This window comes from Sorex araneus, chromosome 6, assembly GCF_027595985.1.
Source record: "Sorex araneus isolate mSorAra2 chromosome 6, mSorAra2.pri, whole genome shotgun sequence".
In the NCBI taxonomy this organism is placed as follows: Eukaryota; Metazoa; Chordata; class Mammalia; order Eulipotyphla; family Soricidae; genus Sorex; species Sorex araneus.
Genome location: NC_073307.1, coordinates 108,678,843 through 108,695,231, shown reverse-complemented (window position 1 = coordinate 108,695,231; position 16,389 = coordinate 108,678,843). Strand labels below are relative to the sequence as shown.

Here is a 16,389-nt window from a genome sequence, read left to right as displayed (position 1 = left end):
CACCTGCACGGCAGAGCCTGACAAGCTACCCATGGCGTATTTGATATACCAAAAACAGTAACAAGTCTCACAATAGAGACTTTACTGGTGCCCACTCGAGCAAATCAATGAGCAACGGGATGGAGATGACAGTGCCAGTGCCAGTTTGTTGTTTTGGGCCACACTCAACATTATTGAGTTTTCTCCTGGCTCTGTGCTCAGGATAATTCCTAGCAGTCCTGAGGGAGCCACTGGAGTGCTGGGGATCATATCAGGGCCCCTTTTGTGCAAAGACTGAGACTTACCCCCTGTACTAGTTCTCCAGACCTTACTTAAAAAAATATTTAAAAAATATATATTTCTGGTGAGTTTTCTTCTCCTGTTTTGAAAAAGATATTGAAAAGTCCACATCCCCCCAAGTCCAACAAGACAAAATTGGAAGTTTTCAAAAGGGACATTTACTAGGAAACTAACGGGAAACCAAACAGAATGCAAGAGAACAGAGGAAGGGTTACAGATGGGCTTAAGGGAATTTAAATTTATAATCAGCCTCTGGCCACAGTTGAACTGGCTAGACAAAATTTTCCAGAAACATTGCCACATGCTTGGGGGGGCCAGGCCTTTCTGCCTGCTTCTCCCCTCCAAAGCCACCTTCTGCTTCATTCAACAACCTAGGAGCACACTCCTGAGTACCCCAGGCCTACTACCAATGATGAGAAATGCAGGCATAAACTGGGCAGGAATGTCTTGAGGGGGGAACAGTAGGCATGACTGCCCCAGCACCTCCCACCCAGGCTCCACTGCCGACTACACATGACACTTAACCGGGACGGCTTCCTGCTACTACCGACGGTGGCACATCTGGTCTGTCCCAGGTCATTCTGTTGGTCTAATCAGTCTGGCTTTAGAGATCTGTTTCTCCTGCTGACTATCTTGCTGGCACTAGTTCTTCATGCTTTGGTTCTAAACACGGGTGTGATGGAGGATGTCTGAATGGGAGTGGATAGGCAGAAAGCAATCTTGGGCTAAGATGGTTGAATTCTTCTCATGTCATCAGACATAGGCAGAACCTTGGGTTACCTTTGGGTTCCAGTGGTTGGAAGCCTATTAGAAGGAAATGGATTCCGCAGGCTGGGGAACATATACATCTGGAGTGTGCTAATGCCGTCTGCTGCATCCAACAGCCTTCATCCTTTTAGAACTGATGTCAGGGGAGGTTATTATGTTTTTGTTTGTTTTCTTCTTTCCACACCAGGCAGCTGGGATAAGAACTTTCTAGAGACACACTATGATTCTGTTTCTGCCCAGGTAGACCCACCTTGAAATACTAATTCAAAGGAAGCTAATGAGCTTCCCAGGAAAGGTAAACTATGATTCTGGATTCTGTTGAAAAGGGATTATATGAAAAGGGAAAATGCTGACTTAGAGACGTGGTGCAAATGTGGGGTTGGGATAATTTGTACCCATAATGAGAGAGAGAGAGAGAGAGAGAGAGAGCGAGAGAGAGAGAGAGAGAGAGAGAGAGAGAGAGAGAGAGAGAGAGAGAGAGAGAGAGAGGACACAGGGGGCGGAGAGGGAGAGGGAGAGGAAGGGGGGAGAGCAAGAGAGGGAGAGAGAGGGAGAGAGAGAGGGAGAGAGGGAGAGAGGGGGAGAAAGGGGAGAGAGAGAGAGAGAGAGAGAGAGAGAGAGGAGAGGACCACTGGGTAACAGCTCCCTTCACCTGCACCCTGCAGGGTATGATTCGGACTTTGGTTTCATTTGTATGGAGGCAGAAGCAATGATGAGAAATACAGGCATACATATGCTGGCAGTGGGTTGGCTGATGTTGTCACAAGGGAAGCTGAATAATGAATGAAATACCCGGGGAGAGCCCTTGACCTTCACTCTTGTAGGTATTTCCATTCCCCAAGTGCAATGAAAAGTGATACATGGGTCTGGGAGTGAAAGGGAAACCTGTTTGTGACTGCCCAAGGCTATGCCTCTGGGCTGTTGCATATGGAAATACCTCAGAAGGCACTCAGCCAAGAAGGCCCCACAGTGTGCCTTCCCCGAGGGGAGGGCTGTTATCTCTCCATCAACTCTTCTCACACAACTCTTCTCACCTTCAACTTACATCTGAGGCTGTTCCCCCAGTGAGCAGATATGTCTGGGAAAGGGTATTTCTAGAATGCTTAGGCCATTGAGATTTATGTCTCTTTACAGGGGTGACAACTAACTTTCATTCTAATTTCCAACAACCTCTGAGAGGCTAGCTGCTGACTATCTAGACAACAATGTTGGGGATCTGGCTCCTCAGAAGCTGGGTTGAACAGAAGAGTGAGCCTTGATCACCTGGTACTCTCTGCAAGGTGCAGGGGTGGGCAGTGAGCTTGCTGGGAACTAGCCCTCCATGCACTGGATTTTCTCCAGGGGGGAAAGCCTTGTGTCCTAGACATTCTCCTGGGGCTATTCCTTCCAAAACTAGAACACTTCTTGGAATGAAACTGTTTTCTGGAGACAGTTCCTAGTTCAAAGACAGTCCAGTATCAATTAGCTTTGCTGCCTATTTAGCACCTGGATATATTTGAAAATATTCAGTCCTTCCAGGGCACTCACGCAAATTACATCATATCAAAGTGATGTTGCCAGGGCAGATACTGTGTTCCCATCACCGCAGTTAACTGCTAAGGGTTCTCTACATTCTCAGTACCCTCACTGTGTCTGGTGGTTTCTTCCATAGTTCAGTCTTGATGTTTGGCCATGGGGGACAGGCTTCTCCGACAGCACACCCACCACCTATGGCCTCTGGAAGTGGCTGTGCTGGTCTCGGTCACCAAACCCAATCTGGAAAGAGGGCCAGTTATTGCTGTGGTTACAGCTGAACATTTGGTCACTGGAGTTGTCTGGGTGTTGTTGGTTGGGAAAAGTTACTCAAGATCTTGGCAAGATGGTTGTTCCACTATGTCCTTGGCACAAGCAGTCCTCTTAGCACAGTCATCGTTTCTGTAGGGGAAAGAAACAAAAAGAATTCTTTGGTTTTCATCTATATACCTTTAATGTATATCAAACAGATGCCAGGCGCTAGGACAGACACTGGGAAACAAGATACTATGATTAAGGTACAGATCCTGTTCCCAAAGAATTCGCAGAGGGAGAAATAACAAGGCTCAAATGGAATAACGTAACTGTGCTATAAAAATGCAACAGAAGCAGAGGAAGGAGAGACTAATTTTATGGAATTGAGGATGTCTACTGAGGATTCTAAAAGGTAATTTTTGAGTTGGGCCACTTAGGTTGAAGGGCACTCTTTCAAGAAGGAGGACGGGGAAGGCCATCTGAAGAGAGGACAGAGCATGAGCAAAGGCGCAGAGGCAGGAAAACACAGATGCCTGAAGCAGGGATTCTCAGTATTGGGAGCAAGGAGTGGGGCATGATTGGGCATGAAAAAAGCTCTGAGTTGTACAACATGCATTCTTTGTTTCCAAGATACAAAAGTGATGCCTGCCCTCTTCTCTCACAAGGAGATCAGGGGGCTGGACTGAAGGTTCCTAATCTGGAATCATGTGGTTGACTTTGCAGGCAGAAAAATCACCAAATGCCATGTCATCAGTGTAACAAAAGGCATCTTTTGTGTTCTCTTCACTTAGGAAAGTCCATGATTCTAGGAGCTTTATGCCAGGACTGGAGATGAGGACCAGATTCCTTATTGTAGACGACAGGGTCACACCATGGAAAAAGGGATGCTTCTTCCTGAGTTTAGGAAGAAAACATAAATGGATATCTGACTTATTCAAATACAACTGATGCTTCAGCAGGCCTCTCCAATGGCTTGACTTTCTGACCCACCACATTCAACAGGTCCTGGTTTCTAGCACTTCAGGTTCTCTCAGGTTCTCATCTGTGAGACCCAGAACCCAGCCTGTCCACCTCCAAGTACATCCTTAAAAGGAATCCACCCTGTGAAGGAAAATTTGGACCAGAGATGAATGTTGCAGAGACCCCTTATTCAGTGTAATGAAATGTTTAACGGGAGGGGCCCACCTTGATTGTAAAAGCCTGTGTCAGTCCTCTGGCCCACCTGTAGCCCATATCTTGCTAAGACCATGATCCCAGGCCAACTAATATGACTGTGAGACCAGGCTGGTGTTCATCTAAAAATTTATGATTAATTGTCATCTTCCAGTTTACATTTCCCCTTAACACCTGGAAAATTTCCTGTCCAGGTAAGAATCTCAAAGTTTAAAAGCAAGTTTTTGGGGATAGAAGATGTTGGGAATTGCCTTGTGCCTATCAAGAGATGAATGCGTCTTTTAACTATTAGTTCCAATGCTATTTATTGACCCACCTATTAAACTCATATATAAATGGAAGTTTGTACTGGGGGATGGGGAATAAGTAACTTACTGTTAACTTCATCCTCAGGTAAGTGCTAACTTTTAACCCCCCCCCCCCCCCCCAAATACAATTCTCTCTCCATCCAATGTAACACTGCATTTTGTTTCAGTTAACAAAACTGTCAGCAGCCATGTATGTGGGTCTGGAATAAGCACTGCTGCTACACAAGGCCTGGGGCACATTCCTTCAGTTCTGAGGCTCTATTGTATATTAGGCCCTAGGATGTAAACTTTAATAAGCCTTAAAAGAATCAGAACGGGGGTTGGGGGGGAAAGAACCCAAAGAAGATTTTATTTTAGAATACAGAGAAGTAGAGAATTTTTTTTTTCTTTTTGGGCCACACCAGGTACTGCTCAGGACTTATTCCTGGCTCTGTGCTCAGGTCTCAGGGGGGGGGTGGGGGGGAGTGTGCCCAGGATCGAAGCCTGGTTGGCCATGAGCAAGGCAAGTGAATTATTCACTGTTCTATTGTTCCAGCCCCAGAAGTAGAGAAATTAATTTCCCCAAAGTCACTGATAACACTAATGTTATCAGATTTGAACTGAAGACTTCTAACTTTAAGAACTAACTTTTTTTTTTTTTTTGCTTTTTGGGTCACACCCAGCAATGCTCAGGGGTTATTCCTGGCTTTGCACTCAGGAATTGCTCCTGGCAGTGCTTGGGGGACCATATGGGATACCGGGGATTGAACCCAGGTCGGCTGCGTGCAAGGCAAACGCCCTACCCGCTGTGCTATCGCTCTGGCCCCAAGAACTAACTTTTAGCATGGATGTCACTCTTAAAATTATCATGAAAATCCAGACTATTACATCTGAACTTCAATTTTGCTTTTCCAGATCACTTTAAGGCACCCCAATCCAGATTAATAGTGGATAATAGGGACCATATTCCACTCATTCTACCTTCTTTATTGTTTTTTTACAAAAGATTATTCTTAAATTTACAACAGGCTTTGAGACTTCATTATAGAAATTGATACAAAAGCTGTCATGACAAGGGATTCAGATATTGAAACAGAAATAAAGGATAACCATTGTGTCAGAAATAATTAGAGGTAGGTATGCATTTTTTTGCCAGCATTTTTGTTTTGTGCCATATTTGCTAGCATTTGGGGGAACCATGTGGTTCTGGGGATTGAACCCCAGGCTCCCATCTGGAAAGCATGTGCTCCAGCTCTCTGAGCTATTGCTCCGGTCCATTTTGCAAGATTTCTTAATTCTATTCATGGCCATGAATAGAATTCATGTCCTTCATTTTTCAGTTCACTTTCAGTTCTTGTGCTTCTCTTTGTTTCTACTGGAACAGCTTTCTTTCCTTTCTTTTTTCTTTTTTTTTTCATTTCAAATTCACCTGTAATTTTTTTTATTGGATCACCATGAGATTCAGTTACAAGTTTTCATATTTGAGTTACAATCATACAATGATCAAACACCGATTCCTCCACCAGTGCACATTCCCCACCATCATGTCCCCAGTATACACACCTTTTCCCACCTTCCCCCTGCCTTCATGGCAAACAATTTCCCCATATTCTCTCTATTTTGGGGCATTATGGTTTGCAATACAGATACTGAGAGGTCATCATGTTTGGTCCTTTACCTACTTTCAGCACACGTCTCCCATCCCAATTGATCCCTCCAACCATCATTTTCTTAGTGATCCCTTCTCTATTCTAGCTGCCTTCTCCCCTAGCTCATGAGATAGGCTTCCAACTATGGGGCAATATTCCTGGCCCTTGTGTCTACTGTCCTTGGGTGTCAGCCTCATGTGATGTTATTCTATACTCCACAAATGAGTGCAGTCTTTCTATGTCTTTCCCTCTCTTTCTGACTCATTTCACTTAGCATAATAATCTCCATGTCCATCCACTTATAAGCAAATTTCATGACTTCATCTCTCCTAACAGCTGCATAGTATTCCATTGTGTAGATGTACCAAAGTTTCTTTAACCAGTCGTCTGATCTCGTCATTTGGGTTGTTTCCAGATACTGGCTATTGTGAACAGTGCTGCAATGAACATCTAGGTGCAGATGTCAATTCTACTGTGATTCTTTGCATCCTTGGGGATATGTTGCCAGAAGTGGTATTGCGGGGTCAATCTCTTGTTTCTGAAGAAATGTCCATATTTTTTTCCTAATTGAATCACTGTGAGATATTTACAAAGCTTTCATGACTGAGTTCCAGTCATACAAGGATCAAACTCCCATCCCTACACTGGTGTACACCTTTTACCACCAATGATGGCTTTATTTTCTTTACCCAGCTTTTTAGGATGCCTCCTTCAGAGTTGAACATGGTGTTCTTTCCCCCCAAGACCTAGTCTACTGTTGCTAGAGGGCCAGCCTCAGTGAGGCCACAGGCTTTAAATAGTAACAGCTCTCTTGCAGGAATTCTGTGCTACAAAGGCCACCTTGTCAGGTTACATTCAAGTCCACTTTGTCTGCACAATCTAGTGGCTTATCCTTGACACCCTGTAGCCTGAGACATAAGAGAGCTTTAGAATTAGAGTCTGGACTAGATTTTATTCTTGGGAGTCTTGGTTAGATTTCACCTCTGGTTGGAGAGGACTAAGAACAATCTAAACTAATAGATGGAATCTAAACTAATGAGTGTGTTCATTAGAGAAAGAACCCAAGGATGAGACAGAGCATATAAAAAAAGGCAAAAGTTGAGGGTTTTTTTTTTATTTGTTTATGTTTTGGTGCTATGCCTGGTGTTGCTCAGGGGTTACTCCTAACTCTGCAATCAGCAATCACTTGTGACAGTGCTCATGGACCATATGGGATGCTGGGAAACAAACCTAGGTCAGTCGTGTGCAAGGCAAACACCATACCTAGGCCCCCCCCCCAAATATTTATTAAGGTACAAGCATACTCTTAATGAGGCAAGGCAAAGTTGAGGTCCTCCTAAGGAACATAATCTTGTGAAATATTCATAAAGGGGTTGGGCTAGTCTGGGTGGTGCTGGGGTTGATGCAGGCATACTGAGACCCTAGCTTGCTTATATGACACATATATCATTAGCATCTCATTATACAGCTAGTAGACCTTTGAGTTAATATATATTGTGTCCTTTGTCGCACTGTCGCACTGTCATCCATTGTTCATCGATTTGCTCCAGCGGGCACCAGTAACATCTCCATTGTGAGACTTGTTACTGTTTTTGGCATTTTGAATATGCCACGGGTAGCTTGCCAGGCTCTGCCGTGCAGGTGAAATAGCTTGTTGGGCTCTCCGAGAGGGATGGAGGAATCGAAACTGGGTTGGCCGTGTGCAAGGCAAATGCCCTATCCACCATGTTATCAACCCTTATTGTCTCTTTATTGAAGAAAAAAAGGTGAAATCAGAGTTAAAGATATATTTGTTAAACATGCACTGGTAACAGGTTTGAACTAGTTCTTGTGAGTCCACTTATTGTCAAAAGTTGGCAAAACTAAGATGTTCAAGAGTATAGCATGAATTATGGCTGTCTCTAACCTCTCTGATAGTGTTTTTACCTTTCTGCCCTGCATCTTCTTCTCCTTTGCTTCTATCTGTTGTAGTTTTTTTTGGTTCTCCTGTATCTCATTTGCCCCCTGAATTTTTATGGACATCCATATTTCTTCCTTGTTCTGACTTCAGTTTCATTTCTTCATTTGAACAGTCCTGTTAGCCAGCTATGGGTAACTCGCCTATAGTTCTAGCCTCAGCATAGGTCTGTGATGACCTTATCTGATGCTTTCTTAGAGGACTTGGTGAGAAGACATCATAATCACCTCAGCCACTCTTTTGCCTGTCCCCCTACACAGGGATTCCACTAGTAGGGACCATCCACTAGTAAAGGCCATCCACTAGTAGAGGTCAGATCACAGCACTGCTCTAACCTGATTTTCCTAACAAGAATCATGTGTGTGTGTGTGTGTGTGTGTGTGTGTGTGTGTGTGTGTGTGTGTGTGTGTGTGTGTGTGTGTACAATTAGCTGGAGTTAAGCTGAGCCTTTAGAAATCCTGGTATGACCTACTGATCTCTCCCTTCTCCAGCTTCTCTCAGCCCATAAGATGAGAGGTGTTCCAATGTTTGGTGGAGTGCTGGGATAATCTTTCCAGGTAGTTTCAAGGGAAGTTTCCTCAAAATCAACTTCTAGGGAAAGTCAGACACTTAAACTGTAGCACTGTAGCACTGTCATCCCATTGTTCATCGATTTGCTCGAGCTGGCACCAGTAACGTCTCCATTGTGAGACTTGTTGTTACTGTTTTTGGCATACTGAATATGCCACGGCTAGCCGTGCGAGTGTCCAAAATATAGTTCAGGGATTCTAAAAGAAGGGAAATGGGAAATTTCTTTTTTGGTGGGAGTGTCTTCCAACAGTCCTAAGGAGGCCTGAAGGCTCCTTCCTGTGATTTTACACCAAAATGTTCAATACAAGGGTCCTTGGATGCACTGCTGTTCTGCCCAGCTGTGTTAGGGATTACTCAGGCCACCCCCAGCTGTGTTTATAGGCATCAAGGGCTGTACCTGACTATACTCTGGGGACCATGTGATGTAAGGTATTGAACTCTGTTTGTGTGTGCGTGTGTGTGTGTGTGTGTGTGTGTGAATTCTATTACTTTTCAAAACCATTCTAATGAATTGTTTCTCTGTCAAGATTTTTAATAATGAAGTATAAGGAAAAATTTTTAATGGTTCACAAAAAAATTGGTCCAGTAAGATTTTTGGTCCAGTAGGATTTTTCTGGAGGTGGTCACTACAGCATCAATAGTATGCAAGAAATAGTATGCAAGCAGCAAGAAATAGTATGGTGACTTAAGCACTGGTGGCCATTAAGGCTGCTTAAGCCTTTTCTGATGCTGGAGCCTGGGCCATTTTAATAGTGTCCTTGTTATAAGACTGGAAGGTCTCCTAGGTGGCATCAGGCATTTAGAATGTATCATGAACTTCAGTAGCATTCACAGGAAGTAGTGGCTATAGTCTGATCTGAAGAGAGGTGATTTTAAGGGAATCCAATTGTCCTGAGACATATGGATCTGATTAGAGTTAAATTGAATTGAAACCAAAGATGAGAACTGTTTCAATGAAAACTGTAATGTGAAATGACACTTCGATCACAAAAATGACAGCTGATGTGAGACAGACCATGGAAACTGACCCCAAATTGCGAACATGAAAAGATTGAGTGGATCATTAGATATTATCTTCCTGTGAATTTGAAAATGGGTTTTGATTACAGGAAGTATCTAAGGGTTTAGGACTAAGAGGCTTGTCAAAAATTGAAGCGACTCATTATGTAATTCAATCTTACATGTGAGTAATATAGTTGAACTTGTATTTAAAACTTCTATTTGAAAAGCACAAAAATCTTTGAATATTGTTGATTAGTACACTTTTACAAATATGTAATATATAGATGTGCATCTATCTATATAAAACCATTATGACTTGCAGCTTAGAAACATATTAGCTTCTTTTACCCAAAGAAAACATTCTTTATTTTTCAAGAATACTATGCCAACCCCCTGCTTTAAGAAAAATAAATTTCAACATGATTGCATCTTCAGTAATAAAAAGGGAGAGAAAAGGACGTAAGAGTTCATAAAAACCCAGGGACCATGCCAAGAGAAGGTGCAGTTAGTTTCCATTTGCATGGGACAATGGGTGTGCCGTCACATCATATTTCAGGAGAAATTGGATGCATTTTGGTTTTCTATTAAGTACAGATACTGAAAACAGTTTTGGAGCAGATCTTCTTTTTACATGGATAATGATTTATTCAATTTTCAGTTCATATTGATAAACATTATTTTGAAACTGAAAAAGAAAGAATCCTTTGTTCAAGAAATAAAATCGCATGAATGTAACTTCCAGATAGGAGATCAGAGCAGTGACATAAAAAATGAAAGTCCATTTGGATAATAACTACTATTTATTGTGCACTCATGCACCCTGCTTTTCCTAAGAGCTTCATTTACTATATCTCATTCAGTATTTACCTTGACCTCCTGTGGTAGATTCTACAATTATGTATTCACAGAGGTAACAGAGTCCAAGAAGGGCCAAACAACAAAGGTAGTAACTGGCAGAGCTAGGACCTGCCACCATACCCTAATAGATGCAATTATCTGCTCTTAAATACTATGCCGAGGATGGCAAATAATGGCACCTTGAATGCTAACTTCATTATAGGACCTTTTGGAAAAGAATTTTTTTGCTCTGTTTTCTGGCCGAACCTGGCAGTGCTCAGGGCTTGTTTCTGGCTCTGTGCTCAGGGATTGTTCCTGAGGTGCTTGGGGTCCATATGGGTGCCAGGGATTGAATCCGGGGTCAGCCACATGCAAACTAGGCAATACACCTGTTGTACTATAGCTCTGGATCCACAAAAAGGATTTTTTTTAATTGAATCACCATGAGATAAGAATGTTACAAGTTTTTCATATTTGAGTTACAATCATACAGTGATCAACCACCCATTCCCATCCCTCCACCAGTGCACATTTCCCACCACCAATGTCCCCAGTATAACCATCTTTCCCCACCCTTCCCCTGTTTCCGTGGCAGACAATTTTCCCATAGTCTCTCTCTCTACTTTTGGGCACTAGGGTTTGCACAACAGATACTGAGCGGTTTGGTTCTTTATCTACTTTCAGCACACATCTCCTATTCCGAATGATTCCTCCAACTATCGTTGTCTTAGTGATCCCTTCTCTATTCCAGCTGCCTTCTCCCCCAGCTCATGAGACAGGCTTCCAACTATGGGGCAATATTCCTGGCCCTTGTGTCTACTGTCCTTGGGTATCAGTCTCATATTATGTTATTTTATATTCCACAAATGAGTGTAGTCCTTCTGTGTCTGTCCCTCTCCAAAAAAAGGATTCTTAATTTTGAAAAGAAATCTGAATGGAACAGACTTTATGGGAAAGTTGTTCAATCTATTTTTAGTTTGGTCTTGGGTGTGATGAAGGTGACATGCAGACTATTTCTGAAAGGGGTTAATTCAGAAAGAAGCAAGGAGGAAAAGCTATAGGCAAAAGGTACACAGAAGGGAGGAACTTACGTTTTTTTTAATTCCAGTTGAAGGGGCTGGTTAAGAAAGCACCATAAGCCCCATTTCTCCGCGCCCGCACCCCCAGAATGACTGACGAAGAGGACGGAGCTGCTTGGGACACCGGCAGCCCACCAGCAACCTGCAGTATGTGACTTGAGAGTTTCCGCCAGGTCCCCCGAGCGGGGGCCTGGCGTTTCTCTTTTTTTTTTTTTTCTTTAATCTATCTCTCTTCCCCTCAACCTCTGGGCACAGCACAGCATCTATCCCACTTCTGAGCACAAAATGGAGAGACGCACCCAAGTGCGCGGTGCGGCTGGCGGGGGATCGAGGGCGGGGAGTACCGGTCTCCGCCCACATCGGACACTTAAAGAGAGTGCAGCCACGTGGGCTTTCCCATTTCTCCGCGCCCGCACCCCCAGAATGACTGACGAAGAGGACGGAGCTGCTTGGGACACCGGCAGCCCACCAGCAACCTGCAGTATGTGACTTGAGAGTTTCCGCCAGGTCCCCCGTTCGGAAATCTCTCTCTCTCTCTCTCCTTCAACTTTCTCCCTGGACTTTAGACAGAAACCCAAAACCGCGCGGCCGCGGCATCTTAGTATCAGCAGTATGTAATGGTTCCTTCTTAATGGGTCGGACTTTTGTGGGTGATCCTAACAAGAATAGTAAGTATTTTGTTGAAATATTGAAGGCAATCAAAATGGTAGCCATCTCTCTAGACTGAACTAAGCTATATCCCCACGCTGGCTGAGAAGAAATATCCTTCTTTCTCGGGAAGAAACGTGGCGTGGTGTCAAACATAGTGTGATGTCCATTAAGCAAACAGACCTGGTGGCGTGGGAATGGGAAATAAGGGGAAAAATTAGGTACATGGACCAGCGGGACGCTGGTGGTATCTCGAGCCGGAGCCGATATCAGCGCAAGAGCTTTGGTTCCAGAAACTGCTTCCAGACACTCTACTAGACTATCAACTAAGCCAGAGCCCCACGCCGGCTGATGACGGGAAATAACCATCCTCTTCGGTTTTTTTTTTCCCTTTGTCAGACAGCGTGGCGATTACTAAACAGGCGTGAACTCGGTGGCGCGGGGCAAGGGGGAAAAAGAAAAGTTATGTAACAAACAGCAGGACTTAATATCTCTATATGCTTAGTAATGGAGAATTATCAAATGCCTCATTGGCAATAGGACTGTCTTTTTCTTTTTGGGGGGAAACCCCAGCAACGGTAGTGAGTTGTGTGTTGAAACATGGAATGTAATCGAGATAAGCGCAAATGAAGTGAAACCTATCACGTATAAGGGTGGGGACTAGGGAGGTGGGAGGGGGCGGCAGATAGACTGGGGGGGTTGGGAATGTAAGATGGGCACTGGTGAAGGAAGGGGTATTTGAATATTGTATAACGGACATAATCCTGAGAACTTTGTAACCCTCCACTTGGTGATTCAATAAAAAAAAAAAAAAAAAAAAGAAAGCACCATAAAGCAAAACTCATCCAACTGAATTAAGCAAAAGATTTTGAAATTTGTAATTCAAGTTAATATTCATTACATTTATGCATTGACTAATCCAATAGATTTTTTTTCCTCTTGGATACTAGACTGATCACTAGAAACACAGAATGATTAATGTAAGCCCTGCTCTTGAAGGGTTCAGAGTTATAAGTAAGTAACCCCAAATCAAGATAATGAGAAAGAAAATATTAAATGAAGTCTTAGAGGTAGCACTATTGTAACTCTTTGTGCATGTATATGTGAGTAGAATTTCATTTACCCAAATCAGAGAAGAAAAAATATTATAATAGAAAATTGAGTAAGGGTAAAAGCTAAAAATTTCCTAGGATATATGTGATGCACCAAACGAGAAAATGAAATTCCATTGAAAAAACCTTGGGTTATCTCCCACTTTCTCCCTTTGAGAAAGCCAACCATAAGAAGTAACTTGCCTGTTCATTTATAGTTTTGGAGAAATTTCCTTGGAAGAAAACAGTGAACAGTGTTTTGTCTGCCATTAAATGCAGTTATTCTACCTTTGCAAATTGGGATTCAAATTCTTGTGCACTCTCTCTCTCTCTCTTTCTCTCTCTCTCCCCTTCTCTCTTTCTTTCTGTTTTTGAGCCAAACCTTGCAGTGCTCTGGGGTTACTCCCAGATTTGCCCTCAGGAATCACTCTTGATTGGATTAGGGGACCATATGGGATTCTAGGAATCAAACCCTGGTTGCCACGTAAAGTACATGACCTTACTCACTGTACTATCTCTTCAGCCCTAGACTCAAGTCTCTAACGGGTGGTTTGTAATCTGATTTTCTATAGAGGACTTAAATTACAAATTATTTTATTATCTAGAAACTTTATAACACCAGAAAACCATATCAAGAATTACAACTGATGAGCTGGCGCAATAGTACAGACAATAGGGTACTTGTCTTGCATGTGGCCAGCCCATGTTTGATATCCAGAATCCCATAAAGAATGGGACAAGCCCCACCAGGAATGATCCCTGAGTGCAGAGCCAAGACTAAGTCCTCAGCACAGCTCGATGTGCCCCACTCCCCAAAACAGAACTACAAAATGCTTAAGTAAAAATAAAAAAGCATTTATGCTTTTATGTAATTATTACTTATTCAAGTGCAACAAAAATACATTTAGCTGTCATTAGTATTATTTATTTTTGGGTGGTGCTATGGATGGAATTCAGGTTCATGCATGCAAGGCTGAGCCTCACCCTACCCACAGTTTTCTTTCTGTTTTGTTGGTTCGGTTTTGTTTTAACATCTACTCTGTTAGCTATCACAGTTATATCTGTGACTTTGGTTTGAAATATTTAAGAGATTTATTTTTTATTTTTTTATTTTAATTTTTTTTTAGTATGTGTGTGAGTGGGGAAGGTAGAGGGTCTTCCAAGCTGTGCTCAAAAGGCCCAGGGGCTCCACCAAAGATTTTCAGTCACCTGGGAAGGTAGTTCAATGAAAGGCCCTGAGATTACCCAGACCACTTTAGTGGTACTTGGAGATCTCCAGGATGTTCAGATCATGTGTTGGTAAGGGTTTAGAATAAGGTCCAACTGTATGCAAGTCATGACCTCAAACCCTGTACCCTGTGCCCATTTAAGGGAATTTAGTAAACTAGTTCTTTAAATATTGCTTTTTAAATATTAGGAGAGTTTTATTTGTTATATTTCCATGTTTTTTCCCTTTAATTTGAAATGTTTAAGAGAATTCAATTAAGCGTGAAATTGATGTTTAGAAGGTTAGAGAAATTTAATCTGTCAAATTAAAAAGCTAATTAAGAATTAAACAAACAAGTAAAATGAGTATTTTTATTTCAAAACAAAATAATGATGATCAGTATAAAAGTAAGCATTAATAGAATTTAGTAAGCACTATTCTATGCTTATTACATATATATATTAATATTCCTCATCACAATTCTCTCTGTTGGGTAATCCAATTTTACCCAAATAAAATATTATCATTATTTTGGTTTTTGGGCCACCACACCCCGCTGTCCTCAGGGCTTACTCCTGGCTCTGCACTCAGGGATTACTCCTGGCAGTGCGTGGGGGATCATATAGGGTGTCAGGGATTGGATCTGGATTGTCCATGTGTGAGGCAAGTGCCCTACCCGATGTACTATCTCTCTGGTCCCTGTTGGGTGTTATTTTTATCCTTATTTACAGAGAAGGAAATCAAGGTACAGAACTCTTAAATAACTCTATGGACTGAACCACACAGAGTTCTTAAATGACACCCCCCAAAGTCACAAGTCAAAACTCTAGCTGCCCACAATATGGTGGTGCTTGCAGACAGAATCCTTCGAGGGTGGTATCAGGGGTCATCAGAGTGGAGCCCTTGTGAAGAGATTGGTGCTTTTGCTTTTACTGTGTTTGACTTTCGGGCCACCAAGTGGCTCAGAGGCTCCTAGGTGACAGGGGTCAAACCTAGGGCTCCTGCACACAAGCATTTTAAGTCATACTGTAGTGCCCATCTAAGAGAATTTCCCTCCCCTTCTTTCCTCTTTGCTTTCCCTCTCAAAATTCCTCTTCCCTTTCCTTTCTCCACACCCCCCTTCTGTCAACATTCCACATGAGGACAGAGTAAGAAAGCAGGCATTTGCAAGTCATGAAGATAGTCCTCACCAGAACTCCAGATCTGTGAGTAAATACATTTCTACTGTTTTAGGACATCCAGTCTAAGAGCCTGAGCAATACCACAGTGGGTAGGGCATTTGCATTGCATGCAGTTAACCTGGGTTCAATCCCTGGCATCCCATATGGTCTCCTAAGTACTACCAGGAGTGATCCCTGAGCGCCAAGCCAGAAGTAAGCCTTAAGCATGGCCAGGTGTGACCCTCCAACCCCCCAAAAAAGAAAAAATGGTATCCGGCCTATGGTTTATTATGGCAGCTAAGACACAACACTGCCATAACAAAATATTACAAATGAGAGGCTTAAAATAACAGGAGGTCTCACAGTGATGAAAACCGAGAGTCTAAGGGCAAAGTTACTGTGGCACCATGATCCTTCTGATAGCTCCAAGTAAGCACCTTTCTTGACTCTTTCTTCCTAGCTTCTGGTAGAGGATGCCAACAGTCTTGGTGGATGGCTGCATTTTTACATTCTGGTGTCCCATCCCCCAAACTGTAATCTCCCTGTGTGTCTCTAGGTCTTCACATGGTCTTCTTATGGGGATGCTAATCATTAGATTTAGAACCATCCAAATCCAGGTATGACCATTTTAACTTACTAAATATGACAGCACAGCAGTAAGGCGTTCGCCTTTCACGCAGCTGAACTGAGTTCGATTCCTCTGCCCCTCTCGGAGAGCCTGGCAAGCTACCGAGAGTATTGCGCCTGCATGGCAGAGCCTGGCAAGCTACCCATGGCATATCCGATATGCCAAAAACAGTAACAAATAAGTCTCACAATGGGAGACGTTACTGGTGCCCGCTCAAACAAATTGATGAGCAACAGGATGACAGTGACAGTGAAATATATCTGCAAAAATCTATTTCCGAAGATGGT

The 16,389-nt window shown here is 42.9% G+C and overlaps 1 protein-coding gene across 2 annotated transcripts in view; it reads right to left on the bottom strand.

The window, feature by feature from the left end:
- Positions 1 to 414: 414 nt before the first annotated feature.
- The window catches only part of SYT9 (synaptotagmin 9), a 220,509-nt gene continuing 204,534 nt past the window's right edge, over positions 415 to 16,389 (bottom strand). For both annotated transcript variants that reach the window (XR_008630745.1, XM_055142970.1), the window contains exon 7: positions 415 to 2,961. Coding sequence is in view for 1 of the 2 variants with exons in the window: in XM_055142970.1 (XP_054998945.1) it covers positions 2,953 to 2,961 (9 nt within the window). In the remaining variant the exon portion in view is untranslated. The remainder of the gene's footprint in view (positions 2,962 to 16,389) is intronic.